At 43.7% G+C, this 23,512-nt stretch overlaps 2 protein-coding genes across 2 annotated transcripts in view; both read right to left on the bottom strand.

Annotated features, from left to right (window-relative positions):
- Positions 1–7,073: 7,073 nt before the first annotated feature.
- On the bottom strand, positions 7,074–16,962 carry LOC140206907 (uncharacterized). Its single transcript, XM_072275186.1, has 2 exons — positions 16,861–16,962; positions 7,074–13,491 (listed from the first exon to the last, which is right to left on the bottom strand). The coding sequence occupies exon 2, from the start codon at positions 13,105–13,107 to the stop codon at positions 11,833–11,835; it is 1,275 nt and encodes a 424-aa protein (XP_072131287.1). The 5' UTR covers positions 13,108–13,491; positions 16,861–16,962; the 3' UTR covers positions 7,074–11,832.
- LOC140207971 (uncharacterized) overlaps positions 16,774–23,512 on the bottom strand; it is a 27,289-nt gene continuing 20,550 nt past the window's right edge. Inside the window, exon 4 of the mRNA XM_072276504.1 lies at positions 16,774–16,890. Within this exon, the coding sequence (XP_072132605.1) occupies positions 16,774–16,890 (117 nt within the window). The remainder of the gene's footprint in view (positions 16,891–23,512) is intronic.

Raw genomic sequence — 23,512 nt, 5'->3', positions numbered from 1 at the left:
TCCCGCGTCCTGGAATGAAAAGCCTCATCCTGAGAGCAGATGCAGCGGAGATGGAGGAATTGCGAGAAGGGGATGGCATTTTTTCAAGGGACAGGGTGAGAAGAGGAATAGTCCAGATAGCTGTGAGAGTCAGTAGGCTACAGTAGTGATTCTTGCCTTTGTTGTGTTTGTTAACTATTAAGCTCTGTTTGGCAGTTTTTTTTTCAACCTTGAACTAAATTTTGTCCATAGATGCTGCCTGACATGCTGAGCTCCTCCAGCACTTTGTGTAGTTCTTTAGATTTCTAACATCTGCAGGTCCTCTTGTTTCCCAGATACTTACATGCCTCTTGAAAGAACAAGCTGGTAGTGGGGTTGTGTGGCTCTTCTGGTAAAATTAAAGTTGGAAGGTGTAGAATCTGTGGGTAGAATTAAGGAACAATAAATGTAAAAAAAAAAGTCCCTGATGGGAATTGTATGGAGACCTCCAAACAGTAGTAAGTATGCGGTCCACAGATTACACAGGGAGGTAGAAAATGCGTGCCAAAAGGGCAATGTTACAATCGTCATGAGGGATTGTCATGCAGGTGATTAGGAAAATTAGGATGGTGTTGGTCTCAAGAGGAGGAATTCCTGGAATGCCTACAAGATGCTTTTTTAGAGCAGCTCGAGTTTGAGCCCACTTGGGGATCAGCTATTCTGGATTGGGTGTTGTAATGAACCTGAATTAATTAGGTCACTTCAGTTCAAAGAACCCTTAAGGGAAAGTGATCTTAATGTGATCAAATTCACCCTGACATTAGAGAAGGAGAAGCCAATGTCAGATGTGCAATAAGGAGAATTAGAGAGGCATAAGAAAATAAAAGATCAAAATTGATTTGAAAAGCACATGGGCAGGGATGAAAACAGAGCAGCAATGGCTGGAATTTCTGGAAGCAATTCAGAAGGCACAGGATATATACATCACAAAGAGGAAATAGTATTCTAAAGGTGAGGTGACAAAACCGTGGCTGATAAGAGAAACCAAAGACAACATAAATACCAAAGAGAGTGCAGAGAGCAAAAATTACCAGGAAGTTAGAGGATTGGGAAGCTTTTAAAAACCAACAGAATGCAACTAAAATAAATAAGAAGGGGAAGATGGAATACATAGGTGAGCTAGGCAGTAGTATTAAAAAGGATACCAAATTTTTCTTCAGCTACATATAGTGTAAAAGACAGGCGGAAGTGCATGTCAGACCACTGAAAAATGATGCTGGAGAGTTAGTAATGGGGTGGGGGTGCAAGATGATGGCAGATGAACTGAATAAGTATTGTACATCACTCTTATCTGTCGGAGACACTGGCAGGAATATGAAAGTCCCAGATGTCAGTGGTCAGAATGTGTAAAGTTACGTTACTCGGGAGAAGGTTCTTGGGAAACAGAGATGGTCTGAAGGTAAATAAATCACCTGGACCAGATGGTGTACACCCCAGAGATATGAAAGTGGTGGCTGAAGAGATGTGGAGGCATTGGAAATGATCTTTCGAGAATCGTTAAGGAAATGATATCCTAGAAAGTTTTTCCCTTCACTACTCGCCCTCTCCCAGTTTCACCTATCACCTCCAACTTCTTCCACCCCTCTCACCCCCACACTTCTTCCTCTGACATCTCATCTTTTTTTCCCTGTCCTGATGAAGGGTCTCTGACCTAAACGTCAACTGTTTACTATTTCCCATATATGCTGTCTGGCCTCCTAGGTTCCTCCAGCATTTTGTGTATGTGTTGCCTGGATTTCCAGCATCCACAGATTTTCTCCTGTTTTGATAAAAACAAAAGTGGGGTCATATAAAATAGCAAGAAAATAGTGGGAAGTTGGAGGATTGGAAAGCTTTTAAATAACCAGCAGGAGACTACTGAAAAAAACACACAGGAGAGACAAGATGAAAAATTCAGGTAAGTGAGCCAATAATATCAAGCATCAAAATTTCTTTTTCAGATACATAAAGAGTAAAAGGGAGGCACGAGCTGATACTGAACCGCTGGAAGATGATGCTGGCGAGTTAGTAATAGAGCAAAGAAATAGCAGCCAAATGTAATAAGTATTTTGTGTCAATCTTCACTGTGTAAAACACAAGCAGTATAAGACGATAAAATATAGGAGCAGAGTTAGGCCATTCAGCCCCATCGAGTCTGCTCCGCCATTCTATCATGGCTGATCATTGTTCAGACTCAACCCCATGCACCTGCCTCCTTGATATATTCTGTACTGCCCTGACTGATCAGGCAAGATTTCCCTGTACAGAAGCTATGCTGGCTTTGACTTATTTTATCATTAGTCTACTTGTAGCCCAAAACCTCATCTGTTATAATAGACTCAAACACTTTCCCAGCCACCGAGGTTAGGCTAACTGGATTATAATTTGCTTTCTTTTGCCTTCCTCCGTTTTCAAAGAGTGGATTGACATTTGCAATCTTCCTGTCCTCCAGGACCAGACCAGGATCAAGTGATTCTTGACAGGTCATGACCAATGCGTCTGTTATCTCTTCAGCAACCTCTATCAGGACTCTGGGATGTAGTCCATCTGGTCCAGGTGACTTATCCACTTTAAGAACCTGAGTTTGCCTAGCACGTTTTCCTTTGTAACAGCAATGGCACTCACTCCTCCTCCCTGACACTCACGGATCTCTGGCACACTGCTAGAGTCTTCCACAGAGAAGACGGAAGCAAAGTCCCTATCAAGTTCATCTACCATCTCTTCCCCATGTCTACCTCATGAGCATCACTTTCCAGCGGTCCAATATCAACTCTCGCCTCCCTTTCGCATTTTTATAACTAGTTTATATTATTGTCTAGTTTGCCCATATATTTTACCTTTAGCATTCTCATCTATTTTTCGTTGCCTGTTTTGGATTTTAAAAGCTACGCAATTATCTAACTTCCTACTCACTTTTGCTACCTTATATGCACTTTCCTTCACATTTATACAGTCCTTAACTTCCTTTGTCAGCCACAGTAGCCTTGCCCCGCTGTTTGAGAGCTACTTCATCGGGACACATCGATCCTGTACATTATGAACTATTCTCAGAAACGTCAGCCATTTCTGCTCTGGTATCATCCCCACGAGTATCCTTCTCCAATCCACCTGGGGAATCACCTCTCTCATGCCTCTGTTATTCCCTTTGTTCCATTGCAATACTACGCATGTGACCTATGCTTCTCCCTCAGAAATTGCAGTAGGAATTGAATCATATTATTGTCCCTGCCTTCTAATGGTTCCTTTACATTAACCTTCCTAATAAGATCTGGGTTATTACACAATACCCAATCAAAGATTGTAGTTCCCCGAGTAGGCTCAACCATCAGCAGCTCTAAAAAGCCCTTTCGTAGGAATTTGATACATTCCCTCTCTTCCGATCTGACACAAAGCTGACTTTCCCAATTGTCCTACAGATTGAAGTAACCCACTACAATTGTGTCATTAAATTTATTACATAAATGCCAACCATTTGGGAGTAACTGGGGCAGAAGTGAGGTTACATGCTTTTACCCAGGAGAGAAGGTGTTTCGGAAGCTGAAAGGCCTGAAGGTAGATAAGACTCCTGGACAAGAACGTGAACACCCCGGGATTCAGAAAGAGATAGCTGAAGAGATTGTGAAGTTATTAGAGTTATAGAACACCACAACACAGGAAAATGCCATTCGGCCAATCTAGTCTGTGCCAAAGCTGCCGAGTTCCAACAACTTCCACCTGGACAATAGCCCTCCATATCCTTCTCATCCATGGACCAAAGGAAACTTCTCTTAAAGGTTGAAATCATCCCTGCCACTTGTTCTGGCAGCTCATTGCACACTGTCCCTGCCTCTGAATGAATAATTTCCCCCTTAGTTTTCTCTTAAAATGTATCAAGAATCACTAGATTTGGGAACGGTTCTGGTAGACTAGAAAGTACAAATGTCACTCCACTCTTTAAGAGAGGGAGGCAGAATAAAGGAGTTATAGGACAGTTCGGCTGACCACAGTGGTCAGGAAGGTGATAGTGTGTATTATGGGTGAGTTTTTTGGGTACTGTAGTTGGGGACGCCTGATGAAGTAGGGCAAACTCAGCAGGACTCCTTTGGAGGAAATTATGTCTGACAAATGTCTTGGAATACTTTGAGGAAATAACAGGCAGGATAGATAAAGCAGAGCCAGTGGATGTTGTTTTGCTTGGATTTTCAGATGATCTTTAACAAGGTACCCCATGATAGGCTCACTGAGAAAGTAAGGAGGCATGCTGTGCCTCAGGGATCTGTTCTGGGACCCCTACTCTTTTTATAAATGACCTGGATGAGGAAGTGGAGCGATGGGTTAGTAAATTTGCTGATGACACAAAGGTTGGGGGTGTTGTGAATAGTGTGGAGGCCTGTCAGAGGTTACATCGGACATTGATAGGGTGCAAAACTGGGCTGTAAAGTGGCAGATGGAGTTAACCCCAGATAAGTGTTTCTATGTACATTTTGGTAGGTCAAATATTATGGCAGAATATAGTATTAATGGTAAGACTCTTGGCAGTGCCAAGGATCAGAGCGACCTTGAGGTCCGAGTCTATAGGACACTCAAAACTGCTATGCACGTTGACTCTGTGGTTAAAAAGACATATGGTGCATTGACCTTTATCAATCGCGGAATTGAACTTAGGAGCTGAGAGGTAATGTTGCAGCTATATAGGACCCTGGTTAGGCCCCACTTGGAGTACTGTGCTCAATCCTGGTTGCCTCACTACAGGAAGGATGTGGAAACTATACAAGGGTGCAGAGGAGATTTACAAGGATGTTGACTGGATTGGGGAGCATGCTGTATGAGAATAGGTTGAGTGAACTCGGCCTCTTCTCCTTGGAGCGACGGAGGAGAGGTTACAGCGGGACTTTGATAGGATGCAAAACTTGGCTGAGAAGTGACAGATGGAGTTCAAGCTGGAGGATGAGAGGTGACCTGATAGGGGTGTACAAGATGATGAGAGGCATTGATCATGTGGATTGTCAGAGGCTTTTCCGAGGGCTGAAATTGCTATCACAAGAGTACACAGGTTTAAGGTGCTGGGGAGTAGGGACAGAGGAGATTGTCAGGGGTAAGTATTTTACTCAGAGAGTGGTGAGTGTGTGGAATGGGCTGCCGGCAATGGTGGTGGAAGCGGATATGAAAGGGTCTTTAAAGAGACTTTTGAATAGGTACAGGGAGCTGAGCAAATTAGAGGGCTATGGGTAAACCTAGGTAATTTTAAGGTAAGGACATGTTCGGCACAGCTTTGTGGGCTGAAGGGTCTGAATTGTGCTGTAGGTTTTCTATGTTTCTATGAACATACATTTTGTGTCAGTAACAGATTTGGAAATGTTGGATTTGGTCTCTCAGCCAAATAGTTGACACAGTTTGGGAACAACTGGACTCCGAGCACCGGTCTCTACAACACCGACTGGGACATCCTGCAGGCCCGGGAAGGGTCTGGTTATTCCTTGTATTTGAAGACACAGACACCAGGAACAGGAGCAGGCCTCTCGGCCCCTCCACACCGTCCTGTCATTCAATAAAACCTCGGACCGGTCCACCCGGGCCCCCAACGCGACTCCCATCCCCACTTTGCCCGGACCATTGGCCCCGCTTGCAGGGCAACAGTCTGCCGGTGTTTGCCCCCCAATGTGGTGAATCGCCACCACCGTGGGCTCAGACATTTCCACAGATGAGCCCCTCCTGTCCCCACCGGGACAAACATCCTGTCCGCCCCCTCTCTCACCGTCTTCATCCTCTCCCTCCCCGGGGAACCGGCATCAAACCGACGGGCCGAGCGGTCTCCTCCTACCTCTCAGCGATACATCAGACTCCGGCCGCAGGAGACGCTTCACAAACGCCCCAACTTCCCTCGGAGGGAAATGGAAATAAATCAGAAAGCGGACATTTACTTTGGGATTTGTTCCGCTTTAACGGACAGGTCGCGCTGCGCCAGAGGACGGGGTAACGCCCCCTCGGCTGGTCCGCCTCCACTATTGGGTGTAACCAGTGATTGACATCGCTTCGCACCAATGGGAATAGCGCAGCTCCGCAATCAGTTCAATTCCTCTGTTGACTGCTCGGGGAGGGGGCGTGGCTCGTGCTGAGTAGCTCAGCCGTTAAACCGAAAAAGTTCGAGCACAGCAGCGCGTGTGTGACGTAAGGCACCGTGCTCGTGACAGCAGATGCAGATACGGGGAGACCATGGGTGACGTCAGGCGCGTGGGAGGGGCTGTTGTGTGACGTCACGTGAGAGGAGCGCTTCAATTTTAAAACACCTTTTGTTGGGTCCGATCTGGAACAACAAAATTAAATTCGGGTTTCATCGGGACCGGATCCGGTGTTGTGAGATGTGTCCGGCTGTGCCGTGTTGTTGGTGGAGTGGGCAGCGGGGTGTTCGTCTCCGGGCTCTCCTCAGCCCCGCTTTTCACTTTGCGACCGAGCCCGGACCGTGGATCAATTCCTTGTGGTTCTGCAGGGGGTTTGGGGCGAAGGGACAGTCTGTCTGTCTGTCTGTCTGTCTGTGTGGGTCGGGGTTATGAGTGGGTGTGGGTGTGGGTCCCGGGACAAATTAACTTGTAAACACCGGACCATCTGGTGAATTGGATCAGACAGCTTCGCTCGCCTGTCCTTTCAGGAAACAACAATTCTCTCTTCATATTAATGACTGTCTAAACTTGCTGTGAACAAGATTATGTGTTACAAGATTGTGAGTTACAGAGTCTAGGACAGCTGTCACCGTCATGGGCTGCGAGTGCAGACAGGGATTGGGGTCACTGAGCTGTGCATCAGAGAAGGACACGGGTTTGTACAGCCTCCTGTGGGGTAGAAATGTCCACACGGTGAATTCGGATCTGCTGGCACATCGAGAGTCTGAAAGGGAAAGGGAATAGGGAAGGGGCTGAGCAGAGAGTTTTAACAGGGGAACCTGTTCAGGGGTGGAGGGGTACAGCAGCTGTCTGATAGATCGTTTTAATTGTTTTTTATAATCTGACAGATGGTGACTGAGGAAGAAGCTTGTTGACGGAGGATAGCCGGAGGCGAGCAGGTCAGACACGGAATCAGGATTTGAATTGAATTGACTTTATTTCTTATATCCATCAGGGGTAAAAATCTTCACATTACGTCTCCACCTAAATGTGCAACGTGCAGTCATAGTAATTTATAATAGTTTACAATAAATAAAACAGACAATGTAATATAGAGTACACTCAAATCTCTGTGAGTTCATCAGTCTGACGGCCTGGTGGAAGAAGCTGTCCCGGAGCCTGTTGGTCCTGGCTTTTATGTTGCGGTACCGCTTCCCGTCCCGGATGGTATCAGGAGAGAGACAGTGATGTGATTTCCTGTGTCACGGGTACAGACATTCATCTCAAGTGAGGAGTTTGTGTGGAGATGCAGCTTCCCTGGAGGTGGAGGAAAGAGGACACACCAACAGGTGGAACCAGCTGTGGGAAGACATGGTTTGTCAGGTCTGATGATGAGCTGAATGTACCATAACCTTCAGACTGAATCAGAAAACCATTCTGAGGGTATTTGAAATGTCAGAAGCAGGGGAGATGTGATCACATGTGCAGAGGGCAGGGGTTGTGTCTCCATCAGACCCTCAGTGAGATGGTTCAAGTTATAATGTGCAGGGATGAAAGCACAGTGTTTGGGGCCGGATTTCATCACTGATTCTGACACAGTGAGAGGGTTAGTTTTGCCGTAAGGAGGAAACATTAATGGAGAAAGAGACAGGAACTTCATCAATTCTACACGGGTCCCATTTATCAGCACTTGGCTCTTAGCCGACTGTATCTCGGCAGTTTCTTTCTTTCTTTTCAAATCTTTTTATTATTATTCAAAAATAACACGAGTACATCAAAGTAAGCGATACTTACAATGTCTCAAGGAAAAAAACATTATTTTCTAGATTGAAAAATTTTGTTGATATTAAATAGAAACCCTACTCAGCAGGAAAAAGTGGGGGGAAACCCCATTAGGTGTACAACCCGGAGCCATGCGTCATACAAAAAGCTTCTAAAAATAAACAGCAATCCGCCAGCAAGAAAAAAAAATATATACCAAAATTTACAATTAGATCGTGGAGGAAATCTACCAATTAACTCAAATAATAATAACGAGCAAATGAATCCCATCTTTTCTCAAAATCAAATAAAGGTTCAAAGGTTCGACTTCGAATTTTCTCCAAACTAAGACATAGCATCACTTGAGAGAAACATTGTGACAAAGTGGGAGCTGATGTATCCTTCCACTTCAACAAAATGGCCCTCCCAGCTATCAAAGTAACAAATGCAATAACATGTTGGTCAGATATAGAGAGACCACGGATATTTTGAGGAATTATTCCAAAAAGCACAGTTAATTTGTTAAGTTGTAAATTAATTTTAAGCGCTTTAGAAATTGTCGAAAAAACTGACTTCCAGAACTGTTCCTGTATAGAACAAGACCAAAACATGTGTGTCAGCATAGCTGTCTCAGTTTTACATCTATCACAATAACTATCAACATTAGGAAATATTTTAGACAGTCTCTCCTTCATCAAAGGGTAACGATGTACAATTTTAAATTGAATAGTGAATGACGAGCGTATATTGAAGAAGAGTTCAGCTTCAGAATCCGTGTCCAATCCTTCGTCATAAGAGATAAATTGAGTTCCTTCTCCCAATCTTGTTTAATCTTAAATAAAGAACACTTATCCCATTGTAATAAAAAAAATATAATTTCTTCCAATAAACCCTTCGTCAAAGGGTTCATACTCATAATAGTATCTAACAGGTCAGCCTCCAATACGCAAGGAAAATTATTTAAATATCTTTGTAAGAAATGTCTAACTTGAAGGTATTGTAAAAAGTGTGAGTATGAAAGATAATATTTATCAACTAATCGTTCAGAAGACACCAATCTATCTTCTTTAAAAAAAACAAAAAAAACCCCTTTATTTTTCCAAAGTAAAAAAATTGGATCACTCAAAGGCGGCTTAAAAAAGTAATTTTGATAAATTAAACTACAAAGTTTAAATTTTTTAAGATTAAAATTTTCAAAAATTGCAAAACTGGAGCCAAGTGTGTAATGAATGCTTAATCACAGGGTATGGATTTAAATTAACAACTTTAGCTAATTGTATAGGTAAAGCAACTCCTAATAACGAGGTTCAGTAAAACTGTTTCACAGCTTTCAATTCCAGGTCTACCCAAATTGGCCAATCATTCTTATCAACCCAATATAACCAAAAGGACATGTATCACACATTAACAGCCCAGTAATACATTCTTAAATTAGGCAAAGTGAGACCTCCATCCCTTTTCAACTTTTGTAAGTGACAATTACTAATTCTTGGTCTTTTATTATTCCAAATAAAAGTTAAAATAATAGAATCAATCTGATCAAAGAAACTTCTTAGTCAATAAAACAGGGATATTCTGAAATAAATATAAACATTTTGGGAAAATCATCATTTTAACTATATGGATACGACCGACAAGTGAAAAGGTAAGTGGACTCCACCTATTAAATCAATACTTCATAGAGTCTACCAAAGGAACAAAATTGGCTTTATAAAGATCCTTATATTTTTTAGTGATTATAACACCTAAATATCTGAAAGAATCTGTGACTTTGAAAGGAGTATTATCATTTATAGAGGCAGGTTCATTTAAAGGAAACTATTCACTTTTACTAACATTTATTTTATATCCTGAAAAATCTCCAAATTTATTGAATAATTTTAGCAAGGCAGGAATAGATTCTTCGGGATTAGATACATAAACCAATAAATAGTCAGCGTAAAGAGAAATCTTATGAATGGTCTCATTCACAAAAATCCCATGAATATTTTTAGCTTCACGAAGAGCAATACCAAGGGGTTCTAATATTAAAGTAAATAACAAAGGACTTGATGGACAACCTTGTCTTGTCCCCTGTGAAATCTGAAAAAAAGGAGACCTACAGTTGTTATTGACAACAGTAGCAATAGGAGCTTTATATATCGTTCCAAACCAATTATTAAAATTAACACCAAAGCCAAATTTCTCTGAAACATTAAAGAAATATTTCAACTCGATCAAATGCTTTTTCAGCATCCAAAGAGACGACGCATTGTGGAGTTTTAAAAGAGGATAAATATATAATGTTAAGTAGTCTCCAAACATTTGAAAAGGAAAAACGACCCTTTATAAAGCCTATTTGATCTTTAAAAATAATTTTACCCAAAATATTATCTAACCAATTGGCCATTATCTTTGACAGAATCTTAGCATCGACTTTCAATAATGAAATAGGTCTATATGAAGTACGGTCAGTAGGATCTTTATCCTTTTTAAGAATTAAAGAAATAGAAGCCTCATAGAAAGTAGAGGGTAAATCACCTTTCAAAACAGAATCCTTAGACATTTCCAACATATATCCGGAAAAAGCAATTTTCCAATTTTTTTACAAAATTCTCCAGGACAGCCATCAAGTCCAGCGGCCTTACCAGATTGCATTGAAAAAATAGCTTTATGAATTTCGGCTTCAGTAATTTGGGCATCAAGAGTCTGTACAGACAGAGTGGTCCCTGGCTTCGTATGCTATCATAGGTTGCTTGCCTTTTATTTTGGGCTTTCAGGGAGGTGGGCGGGGTTAGAATTAGGAGTTTTTTTTTTCCTCTTGGGTGGTTCTGGAGCATGGGTGTTTTCTATGTGGTTGTATTCTTCATCACCACCATTTTTGATCATCCTGTATTGGTATGTGCTCTGTGCAGGTATAAAGTATAATAAAATTATAATATGGTATTTAAACAGATTAATGTAATAAGTTGGAATGTTTGTGGTTGGAATCATCCTATTAAACGAAAAATAGACAAAACTATTAACTGATTCCAAACTGATATAATTTTTGCTCAAGAGACACATATCAGGGCAGGAGATCTAAATAGATTTTTTTTGGATGGTGGAGAGGTTTGCAGTTCCACTCTACTTCTCAGAGTAAAACTAAAGGCATGTCCATCTTTATTAAATCTAATATATTTATTCAAGAGGATATTGAGTCAGATTCGAATGGTAGATTTTTAATTGTCAAAGGAGTGATCTGTAACAGAAAAATTGTTTTGGTCAATCTGTATGGTCCTAACTTAGATGATCCTTCTTTTTTTAGAAAAGATATTTGCTTTACTGCCTGATTCAAATGAATATATGTGATAATGGGTGGGGATTTTAACTGTTGTTTAAATCCTATGATTGACAAGAGCTCATCCAATCAGCGACTTCCAACTCACTCTGTGTCACTTATTAACTCCTTTTTGATCAATTTTGGATTGATCGAATTATGGAGATATCTGCACCCCGGTAACAGAGAATATTCTTTCTTTTCACATGTTTACAAAAAATATTCGAGGATTGATTATATTATAATCAATCCCCGCTTCCTGCCTAGTGTTAAAAATTGTGAAAATGACGCTATTGCTATATCTGATCATGCACCTTTGAGTTTGTGTTTTGAATTTATGTCATTCTTGCCTGCTCAACATAGCACATGGCACATGTCTCAGACATTATTGCAAAACTCTGACTTTGTTGGTTTTATTGAAACCCAGATAAAAGAATTCTTTCATTTTAATGATATAGTGGGTACGTCCAAATGAATTATATGGGATACATTTAAAGCATTTTTGCATGGCCAGATCATTTCTTATTCAGCTAAGCTTAAAAAACAGACTAAAGTAGAATTAGATAAGATTGGGCTGGGAGGCTATCACCACCTATATTAAGCTGCTAGCCTAAGCGAGAGTTACATATGTTCAGATAACTGAGTGAATTGCTTCCCACATTCAGAGCAGGTGAACAGCCTCATTCCAGCTCAATCAACTCAATGATGCACATAGGGTTGATTTGGCTGAGAGAATCTCTTCCCAAAGTCTGAGCAGGTGAACAGCCTCTCCCCAGTGTGAACTGACTGATGTCTCTGCAGGGAGGATGATTCAGAGAATCCCTGCCCACAGACTGAGCAGGTGAATGGCCACTCCCCGGTGTGAAGTGACTGGTGTTTCAGTAAGTGAGAAGACAAAGTGAATCCCTTCCCACAGTCTGAGCAGGTGAATGGCCTCTCTCCGTTGTGAACTCGCTCATGTACCTTCAGTTTAGATGACAAAGTGAATCCCTTCCCACAGTCTGAGCAGGTGAATGGCCTCTCTCCGGTATGTACTCGCTGATGTACCTTTAGTTCGGATGACTGCATGAATCCCTTCCCACAGTCTGAACAGGTGAACGGCCTCTCCCCAGTGTGAACTCTCTGATGTACCTTCAGTTGGGATGATGAATTGAATCCTTTCCCACAGTCTGAGCAGGTGAATGGCCTCTCCCCAGTGTGAACTCTGTGATGTACCTTCAGTTGGGATGAGCAAGTGAATCCCTTCCCACAGTCTGAGCAGGTGAACGGCCGCTCCCCAGTGTGAATTCTCTGGTGCTCTTGCAGGTTTGATGCCTGACTGAATCCCTTCCCACAGACTGAGCATGTGAACGGCCTCTCCCCAGTGTGAACTCTCTGGTGTACCTTCAGATTAGATAACCAAGTGAATCCCTTCCCACAGTCCGAGCAAACGAACGGCCGCTCCCTGGTGTGAACTCGCTGGTGTGCCATTAGGTCAGATGACCGAGTGAATCCCTTCCCACAGCCTGAGCAGGTGAATGGCCTCTCTCCAGTGTGAACTCTCTGATGTTCCTTCAGCTGAGCTGATCGAGTGAATCCCTTCCCACACACTGAGCAGGTGAATGGCCTCTCTCCAGTGTGAACTGACTGGTGTGCTTGTAGGCTAGTCGACTCAGTGAATCCCTTCCCACAGTCGAAGCAGGTGAACGGTCTCTCTCCAGTGTGAACTCGCTGGTGTCTCTGTAGATTAGATGAAGAATTGAATCCCTTCCCACAGTCCAAGCAGATGAATGGCCTCTCTCCAGTGTGAACTCGCTGGTGAGTCAGTAGGGTGGATGACTGATTGAATCCCTTCCCACAGTCTGAGCAGGAGAACGGCCTCTCTCCAGTGTGAACTCTCTGATGTACCTTCAGTTTAGAAGAGCAAGTAAATCCCTTCCCACCTTCCGGGCAGGTGAATGGCCACTCGCCCGTGTGAACCCGCTGGTGAGCCATTTGGTCAGATGACCGAGTGAATCCTTCCCCACAAATTCAGCAGATGACCAGCCTCTGCCCAGTGTGAACTGACTGGTGTGTCCACAGGTGAGAAGACCCACCACAGAACAGGTGAATGGCCTTGTCCCAGTGTGAACTTGCTGATGTACCTTCATGAGATGACCTTGAATCCCCACAGTTTAAAAAGGTGAACGGCCACTCCCCTGTGTAAACTGACAGGCCTGCCAGTCGGTCAGATGATCGAGTGAATCCCTCCTCACAGTCTGAGCAGGAAGGATGATCAAGTGAATCCCTTGCTCCACTTCTTATAAGCGTGGACAGAGACAGCAAAACTGGCGTGTTGTGTTCGAGATCCTCATAGATAAATTCCTTGTCGTTTTTAACCTGAAAAAAGATTTATAAAATCCATCAGTGGGTGAAGGACAACATTTCAGATGAGATCACTTTAGTCACCAAGGTGTGATCTGCCATCACACTGTTTCTGTGAGATTCAACCCAAGTTGGAGAGAGAAATCATCTTCTATCTGGGCACAGTGCTGGTATCTGGAATGACCATCAAACTCTCTGATGCTCTTCCTGTCTCTATAAGAATGGGGCATTTCTGCCATCTCCAATCTGTGACCTGGCTCAGTTTGACTCTCTCCATTGGTATTATTCCCTGTTCCCACTGAGCTGCATGGGTGCCTGGCCCCACAGTAACTGAAAGACTCTCACACAAATAGCCTATGTTGACGGACGTGCAGCTGGGATTTTCTTTTATCTACTGTCAATTTACAGTGCCACAGTTTTAACGCCATGTAAACATTTCCTGCCCAGATGAATGGTTGGCCCGCACAGCTGTTAAAAGGAATTAAATGAACATTAGTATTATTTCTTGTTCTTGTCACAGAGTCACAGAAAAGTACAACACAGAAGCAGGCACTTTGGCCCATCTAGCTTGTGTTGAACTATTTAACCTATCTACACCCATACCCCTACCATCCAGATACCAATACAAACCTCTTAAATGTTGAAATTGTGCTCACATGCACCAGTTGGGCTGTCTGCTCATTCCACACCTGGATGACTGCCTGTGTGAAGACGTTTACCTGCATGTTCCCCTTAATATTACACCTTTCACCTTCAACCCATGGCCTCTGTTTGGCGTCCCACACCATCTCAGTGGAAAAAGCCAGCTTGCGCTTACCCCATCTATAACCCTCACAATTTTGATACACTTCCATCAAATCTCGCCTCAATCTTCTACATTCCAAGGAATAAAGCCCAGACCTGTTCAATCTCTCCTCATAACCCAAGTCCTCCAGACCTGGCAACATACTTGCAAATTTTCTCTGAACTCTTTCAACCTCTTTTACATCTTCCTGTAGGTTGCTGACCAAACTGCACACAATACTCCAAGTTAGTCCTCACCAATGTCTTGTACAACATCAACATAACATCCATCTCCTGTACTCAGTACTTTGGTTTATGAAGGCCAATGTGCCAAAATCTTTCTTTCTATCCCTATCAAACTGTGACACCACTATCAGTGAAATATAGACCTGTATTCCCAGACCCCTTTCTTCTACAACACTTCTCAGTGCCCTACCAGTCACTGTGCAATTCTAGGTCCTACTAAGGTGCCACACTTCACACTTGTGAGCATTAAATTCCATTTTATGTTTCTCAACCCATTTTCCCAGCTGGTCTAGATCACACTGCAAGCCATGATAATCTTCCTCGCTGTCCACTACACCACCAATCTTGGTGTCATCCACAACTTTGCTGATCCAGTTAACCACACTATCATCCAGATTACTGATATAGATGACAAACAACAACAGATCCAGCACTGATCCCTGTGGCACACCACTAGTCACAGGCCTCCAGTCAGAGAGGCAACCATCTGCTACCACAGTCTGGCTTCTCCCAAAGACAGTGTATCATCCAATTTACTATCCCATCTTGAATGCTGAGTGACTGAACCTTCTTGACCAACCTCCCATATGTGACTTTGTCAAGTGCCTTGCTAAAGTCCATGTAGACAACATCCACTGCCTTGCCTTCGTCCACTTGCCTGATATCATCCTCGAGAGACTCTATAAGATTGGTTAGACATGACCTACCATGCACAAAACCATGCTGCCTATCTCTAATCAGAACACATCTATCCAAATACTTATATATCCAGTTGCTGCACATATGTTCCAATAACTCTCCCACTACTGATGTCAAGCTCACTAACATAAAATTTTCTTGTTTACCTTTAGAGCCTTTCTTGAACAGCAGAACAACACTGGCTGTCCTCCAATCCTCCAGTACCTCACCTGTCACTAAGGATGATTTAAATATTTGTGCTTGGGCCCCAACAATTTTTGCACTTGTCTTCCGCAGCGTCCCAGGGAACAACTTGTCAGGCCCTGGGGATTTATCCATGGTAATTTGCCTTAAGACAACAAACACCTCCACATCTGTAATCTGTACAGGGTCCTTTCTAACTCTCACACAGTTTCGTGTGTCCTGCACCTTGGGTGCAATGCACCTCTCTTCATGACATATCTATCACTCCCTTCAACTCCTGGATGATCTGGAATTCATCCATTTCCAGCTCCAACTCCCGAACGTGCAGGGTTACAAGCTGCAGCTGGATGCACATCTTATAGGTGAGGGTGTCAAGGACACTGGAAGTCTCTCCAGCTTCCCACCAATGTCCCGTCCAATTTGTAATGACCGGTGTGCCAAAAAATCTTGCCTGTGCAATTTTTACCCATTGACAACATGTGCACACTGAACTTTAAATAGAGAGGTATTTATTTTAACAGCTAGCAAATGAGAACTCTGATGCCCTCTGGGTTTGATTGAGTTCATCTGCACTCTCACACAACCTATACAGCAGGCCTGTAGAGGGTTACGAAGGATTTTCTCGCCAGACCTTTTGCACACCGTCCATATCTGATTTGCTCGCTAAATGATGCTTTAAAAAGTCAGATTTCCAAAATCACTCCACTTCCTCGCACTTGCAAATTCTCCAGCAACTTTTGCATTGCCACAACACACACAGGTAACACCGGTTTCTGTATTGTACATAAATATTTCCCCTGAACCCTCCCCCAGGGGACTGATGACCAATGAATATGAACGGAAGGGCAGGTCTCATTGGAGAATGGCACATTTGTGTGTGAAAGCTACTTGTTGATCAGGACAAAGGCGTTTGATATCATTATGTACCCAGAGAGAATGGGTCAAAACATGTTCCCACGGGTACAAAGGTCCAGAACAAGAGGAGGCAGAACAAGCAACACACACAAAATGCTGGAGGAGCTCAGCAGGACAGACAGCATTATGGAAAACAGTACTAATGCTGAGTTCCTCCAGCAATTTTGTGTGTGTTGCTTGGATTTCCAGAGTTCCTCCAGCAATTTTGTGTGTGTTGCTTGGATTTCCAATATCTGCAGGTTTTCTCGTTTGTGATTGAAGGCAGAACAGAGGTGTTTTTTTCTCAGCTGGTGATGTAAAAGATTTTGTTCCCTTTCTCCGAGTTCCCAATCCTTGCATTTAGACAGCTGGAGCTCAGCTCTGTCTGAGAGATCCATCGGTTCCCATTCCCTCATCAGCCGGAAGCTCCCCGGGGCCCATGTACGGATCGTGGGGCTGAGAGAGAGGGAAGAGAACAGGACTGTCCCGGGATTATGGTTCACGGTGTCCGGAGCTCACAGCAATTGTCCCGAATTCGGTGTTGAAAACCCCCACCCGCAGCCGGGGAATATCTCTTACCTGGAGCCGATTTCTCGAGGCCTTTGAGTACTGCGCGCATGCGCAATTTTCAGGAACAGACTGCAATTCAATCGGTGTTTCAGCGACAGTGAAGATTGTTGCGCAGAGCTTTCTGGGTCATCACGGAGCCATTAAAAGTTTCTGCAAGCACAGGTTCCATGTCCATACCTCAGGTTTTTTTGTGTGTAGAAAACTCAGCAGCTCTTTTAATGCAGAAAGCAGCTCCCATAAGCAATGCATAAACTATCAGCAAACTTTCCGCGTGTCTAATGCCAAAGTAGAACCTTGTTACAAATGCAGATATGAAACACAAGAGATTCTACTGTTGCTGGAAATGTAAACACACACACACACATAATGCTGGAAGAACTCCGCAGTTCAGGCACCAACTAAGCAGAGGAGTACACAATCTAGGCATGCTGAAGGGACTCGGCCTAAACGTTGCCTATTTACTCCTCTCCACATTTGCAGCCTGATCTGTTGATTTCCTCCAGTATTTTGCTGAAATTAACCACCTTTTTTTTCAATCAAACAGTTTCAAAATGTTTCTGATCTTTCATTTGTAGCCATATTCTGCTGGTTGGATTCCTCTTCCTCCTCGTCCTTGTAAACTCTTAATTCCCATCTCTTTCTGGAGCCCCAACACACTGATTCAAGCTGGTAACTCTTTGGTTTCTGACTCTACACAATCGAAGATTCATTTGCTCATCTGCTGTCAGACTTTAGAGGCGCATTTAAGCAAACCAGCTGTCTGAGGCACAGACCTTTGAAATGAGTGAAAATGACACAAAACTTTGAAAAGAGCAGGGAAGAAGGAGTTTAACCGCCTTAGACCAGAGCCCTGAAGAACGTTAAAACCACAGTGAGCTCATTGTGTTATTCAGCCTGGACAGAAGCATGCAGGAAATTCATGCAGGTGTATAGGATGATGAGAGGCATTGGTTGTGTGGATAGTCAGAGGCTTTTCCCAGGGCTGAAACGGCTAACACAAGGGGGCATAGGCTTAAGGTGTTTGGAGGTAGGTACAGAGGAGATGTCAGAGCTACGTTTTTTAAACAAAGTGTGGTGTGTGTGTGGAATGCACTGCCTACGACGGTGATAGAGGCGGATACAACAAGGTCTTTTAAGAGACTCTTAAATAGGTACATGGAGATTAAGAAAATAGAGGCCTATGCGGTAGGGTAATTCTAGGCAGGTTCCAGAGTAAGTTACATGGTCGTGACATCATTTAGAGCCAAAGGATATGTCATGTGCTATAGATTTCTATGATTCTCTGAAATTCATGGAAAATCTCCTATCCCACGGAGTGGTGACTAGTTGCAACCTGTCATCACAGGGAGAGTGAGAGGGGAACAGCAGGGATAGATTTTGATATACTGATATGGAACAGAAACATGGACAGGGACCAGATGGGCCGAGAGGACTCTCTAGTGTACATTGTGAGTGGGGTAGAGACAGTAAGTACCTGAGACACGGGATTTGATATAGAACTGATTTATCTTTCACAGATCCACAATATTAAACATCAGTCTAGTTTAAGGCTAACATCAGCAGAACAGACTCCTCCAATGCTCAGTGACCAGGGTTCAGTCCTGGGTGCGATGAGCAGCCGCAAGAACTGCAGAACCTGACAGTAACAGTCCCTCATGAACCTGCAGCTGCCTTCAGTCACCATATTGGTGAAACATTTAACACAAAACCATGCATTTGAGAATTTAGACATTTCTATTTTTCTGAGCTTCTCATAAATGTGTACAGTTTAGTTAAGCTTTGCTCCAGAATTACCACACAATTAAAAGTTTATTACATTTTTTTTATTTTTAGTTTTGCACCACTTACGTAATTTAGCTATTTAATATGTATATTATAGTAATTCACAATTGTTAAAATCTATTGCTATGAATTAGGTTCTACTGCTGCCGCAGAGACAACGAATGTCATGACATTTGCCGGTGCTATTAAACCTGATTCTGATATTGATATGGGAGACCCCCCACCGGTCACCTGATCCCAGTTACCGCAGATTGTAATGCGAGATTGAAGCCTTTTCTACTTACCTGCATTCCTCAGAAATGACAATAGTTCAGATAAGTTTCCTTCTGCGGTTTCAAAACAGAAGCTCAGTCTGTCTAATATTTCCACACAATTAAAATGGGGAGGAATGCAGCAAGAATGTGCCGGTTATGAGGATCTTTGAGTACATGGCCTGTTTTTCCTTGCAGTCATGGGCAGAGCAGTAGCCATAAGAAGGCGTGAAGTATCGACAAGAAGCTCAGAGACCTCGGCCTTCACCCTGCCTTCTGTAGCTGGATCCTGGACATCCTGTCAGATCGCCGGCAGGTGGTAAGAGTGGGCTCCCTCACCTCTGTCTCTCTGACCCTTAGCACACATACCCCACAGGGTTGTCTCCTTGGCGCCCTCCTTTACTCTCTGTATTCCCATGATTTGCGTCGTCACCCACAGATCCAATCTGCTAATTAAATTCGCTGACGACACTACACTGATTGGCATAATCTCAAATAATAACGAGGCAGCCTACAGAGAAGAAGTCATCACCCCGACACAGTGGTATCAAGAAAACAACCTCTCCCTCAATGTCACAGAAACAAAGGAGCTGGTTGTGGACTCCAGGAGGAATGGAGACAGGGACCAAATTCAACATTTCCAAGTCTGTTATTGACACAAAATGCACATTTTAATATTGATCACGACACAATGTATTTTACATATTGTTAATAACATAAAACGTATTTATAGGTTGTTACTGACAGAGAATCGTATAATTTGTGTTCCGTGTGTTATCTGAATGTACTTGCCTGTGATGCTGCCACAAGTCAGTGTTTCTCTGTCCCTGTACCTTCCCGTACTTGTGAACTTGGCAGCTCGGTTGGTCGAATGTGTGAGACAGTACACTGTTAAATGCAAAACCCTGAACAGTGTTGATGATTAGAGGAATTTAGACTCCAGGTTCATCGCTCCCTGAAAGAGACTGCACAGATTGATCGGGTGGTTAAGAAGGCAAATGACGCGGTTGTCTTTATTAGTTGAAGCACTGAGTTGAAAAGTCGGGAAGTTGTGTTGCGGCTGTTGCGAGCCTGCGGTCGGACTGTGACTGTGTCTTTAAGAGCGCCGGAGTGAGGAGGCGGGACTATGACGTCAGTCACAGGCTGACGGCGCTGACTGTGGATTTAACCATAAGAGAGAGAGAGCGGTCTGCAGACAGGCAGTCGGCCAGTCTAGAGAGAGAGAGAGACTGGAAAAGCTGATAGCTTCAGTTTGTCGGAATGAAATGTTTGGACACCGGGAAGTCCCGCTCGGCACGGATAGTTCAAAGGTTAATTTATTATCGAAGTAGGTATCCATAAATAACTCTGAGTTTTTTTCTCCTCCAGAGAGTCACGAAACAAGGAAAGAAAAAGGCTTTCAGAGCGAAAAAAATCAAACTCCCACCCCAACTCCGTATAAAAAGGAACGGCATCCCGATCGTCAACCCCCAAAACCCACCCCTCCCACAAAAGGGAAAAATAACATCGATCCCCCCGAAAAAACAACCCGACCCCGCACAACTGCGGAGGAGCCGGTGTCACCGGTGTAGAGGAGCCGCATCGGGAGCAGCGGACACAACGGGCGACCCCGGAAGATTCACAGGTGAAGGGTCGCCTCACCTGGAAGGATGTTTAGACAACGGGGAGAGTTCGGCCGTCCGGCCCTTTCACTGTGACCCCCGAACTCCACATCAAATCCGTCCAAACGAATCTGGGTGAACTTTAATGACCAATAAATATAATTCCTCTCTTTGATCAGCTGTCTGAATGATTCCCTGACTCTGAGAGGAAGGGGTGTCTATGGTCCACATTGTCAGGGTGTTGAGTTTACCAGGAGACAGAGACTGCAGGGACGGGAGGTTTTCTGGTCACTAATACACTGTGTGTGGACCCCGCTGGCAATTCTGGTGTTGTGACCCGAATCGAGACAAACACCACGCTGCCCACTCCACCAACAACACGGCACAGCCGGACACATAACAGGGGACTTTACATCTCACAACACTGGATTCAGTGATGAAACCCGTGATTAATGTTGTTGTCCCACTGAAATCATAAGAAATGTCCATTCAGGTGTTTTTAATTACAAGCGCTCCCCCACAGATGACGTCACACATGGTTCCCCCCCGCGCGTACCTGACGTCACACACGCGCTGCTCTGCTCGTGCTGAGGCGGTTTAACGGCTGAGCTACCGACCACGAGACCCCTCCACCCCTCTCCTCCGCTGCGCTGTAGTCATTGGCCCGAGGCGATGTCAATCACTGTTTCCGCCCAATAGCGGAGGCGGACCAGCCGAGAGGGCGTTACCCCGCTGGCATCTCTTCTCAAAGAGGAACAAATCCCAAAGTAAATGTCCGCTTTCTGATTTATTTCCATTTCCCTCCGAGGGAAGTTGGGGCGTTTGTGAAGCGTCTCCTGCGGCCGGAGTCTGATGTATCGCTGAGAGGTAGGAGGAGACCGCTCGGCCCGTCGGTTTGATGCCGGTTCCCCGGGGAGGGAGAGGATGAAGACGGTGAGAGAGGGGGCGGACAGGATGTTTGTCCCGGTGGGGACAGGAGGGGCTCATCTGTGGAAATGTCTGAGCCCACGGTGGTGGCGATTCACCACATTGGGGGCAAACACCGGCAGACTGTTGCCCTGCAAGCGGGGACAGGACTGGAGTTGGGAGGGTGGGTGAGGAGAGGAGATTTCGGGTAGTGGGGGTAAGATCTCGAAAGATGATTGCTAATGCCTCCACATCCCTTCAGCCACCTCTTTCAGATCTCTGGGGTGTTCACCATCTGGTCCAGGTGATCTATTTACCTTCAGACCATCTCTGTTTCCCAAGAAACTTCTCCCGAGTAACGTAACTTTACACATTCTGACCACTGACATCTGGGACTTTCATATTCCTGCCAGTGTCTCCGACAGATAAGAGTGATGTACAATACTTATTCAGTTCACCTGCCATCATCTTGCACCCCCACCCCATTAATACCTCTCCAGCATCATTTCCCAGTGGTTTCCACCTCTCTTTTACACCATATGTACCTGAAGAAAAATTTAGTATCCTCTTTAATATTACTGCCTAGCTCACCTATGTGTTCCATCTTTTCCCTTATTTATTTTAGTTGCATTCTGTTGGTTTTTAAAAGCTTCCCAATCCTCTAACTTCCTAGAAATTTTTGCTCTATGCTCTGTGTTTGTTTTTTATGTCGTCTTTGGTTTCTCAAATTTCAACCATTGCTGCTCTGTTTTCATCCCTGCCCATCTTTTTTCAAATCAATTTTGACCAATTCTGCTCTCATGCCTCTGTAATTCTCTTTATTCCACATCGGACTTTAGCTTCTCCTTCTCTAATGTCAGGGTGAATTTGATCATATTAAGATCACTTGCCCCTCAGGGTTCTTTGAACTTAAGTGACCTAATTAAATCCGGTTCATTACAACACCCAATCCAGAATAGCTGTTCCCCAAGTGGGTTCAACCATGAGCTGCTCTGAAAAAGCATCTTGTAGGAACTCTACGAATTTCTCCTCTTGAGACCAACACCATCCCAATTTTCCTTATCACCTGCATGACAATCCTCCATGACTATTGTAACATTGCCCTTTTGGCACACATTTTCTATCTCCCATTTTATTTTGTGGACCACATACTTACTGCTGTTTGGGGGTCTCCATACAATTCCCATCAAGGATTTTTTTTTTTTTACATTTGCTGCTCCTTAAATCTACCCACAGATTCTACACCTTCCAACCCTATGCCACCTCTTTCTAATGATTTTGTTTAATATTTTACCAACAGAGCCACACAACCCCACTACCAGCTTGTTCTTTTAAGAAACATGCAAGTATCTGGGAAACAAAAGGACCTGCAGATGCTAGAAATCCAGAGAACTACACACAAAGTGCTGGAGGAGCTCAGCATGTCAGGCAGCATCTATGGATGGGAATCAACATTTCGGGACAAGACCCTTCATTGGGACTCTTGACACCCACGTATCTGGAATATCAACAAGCAAAGAAAATAGGAAGTAGTGCAAAATAGGGAAAACCTTTAACAAAATTTAGTTCAAAGTTTTTTAAAAAACTGCCAAACAGAGCTCAATAGTTAACAAATTCAACAAAGGCAATAAACATCTTCATCAATTGACTTTTTTTTGAAATAAAAAAAATATCTTGGTCCCATTTCAATCAGTCAAATTTACAAAGATAAATAAGAACTTTAGAAAAGTTTAGAATAGACCATTGACACTCAAACCCACTTAGATTAACATTACCTTGGACAGGAGGAAGAGAAGTAACACACACGAAAAAAAAAATCACACAACAGTCAGATAAAACTTCTAAGTATATATTTTCATCAAAAATGAACAGGATTCAGCACTCCAGGTGTGTGTATGCCATCGTGATAAGAAATACAGACCGGAAAACTTCAATGAGAGGACAACTCAGAGAAATGAATCATCACTATGGAAGAAAACATTAACCAGTGGAACGAGTATGACCCTCCATGGGAGACATCCCAACGATCTGAGCAGACCAGATGGTGACAAGGAAGCATCGAGCACCTGACTGAGAGTTGGAGACCTCTTCCCAGAAACAGAGGGGTTCCTTGCAGAAATA

This window comes from Mobula birostris, chromosome 13 (assembly GCF_030028105.1).
Source record: "Mobula birostris isolate sMobBir1 chromosome 13, sMobBir1.hap1, whole genome shotgun sequence".
NCBI lineage: Eukaryota > Metazoa > Chordata > Chondrichthyes > Myliobatiformes > Myliobatidae > Mobula > Mobula birostris.
The sequence above is the reverse complement of the archived record's forward strand: the minus strand, read 5'-3'. Positions and strand labels throughout refer to the sequence as shown.

Coding starts and splice junctions, on each gene's coding strand:
- LOC140206907 (XM_072275186.1), bottom strand. CDS start 13,107: ATGGCTCACCAGCGGGTTCACACGGGCGAGTGGCCATTCACCTGCCCG.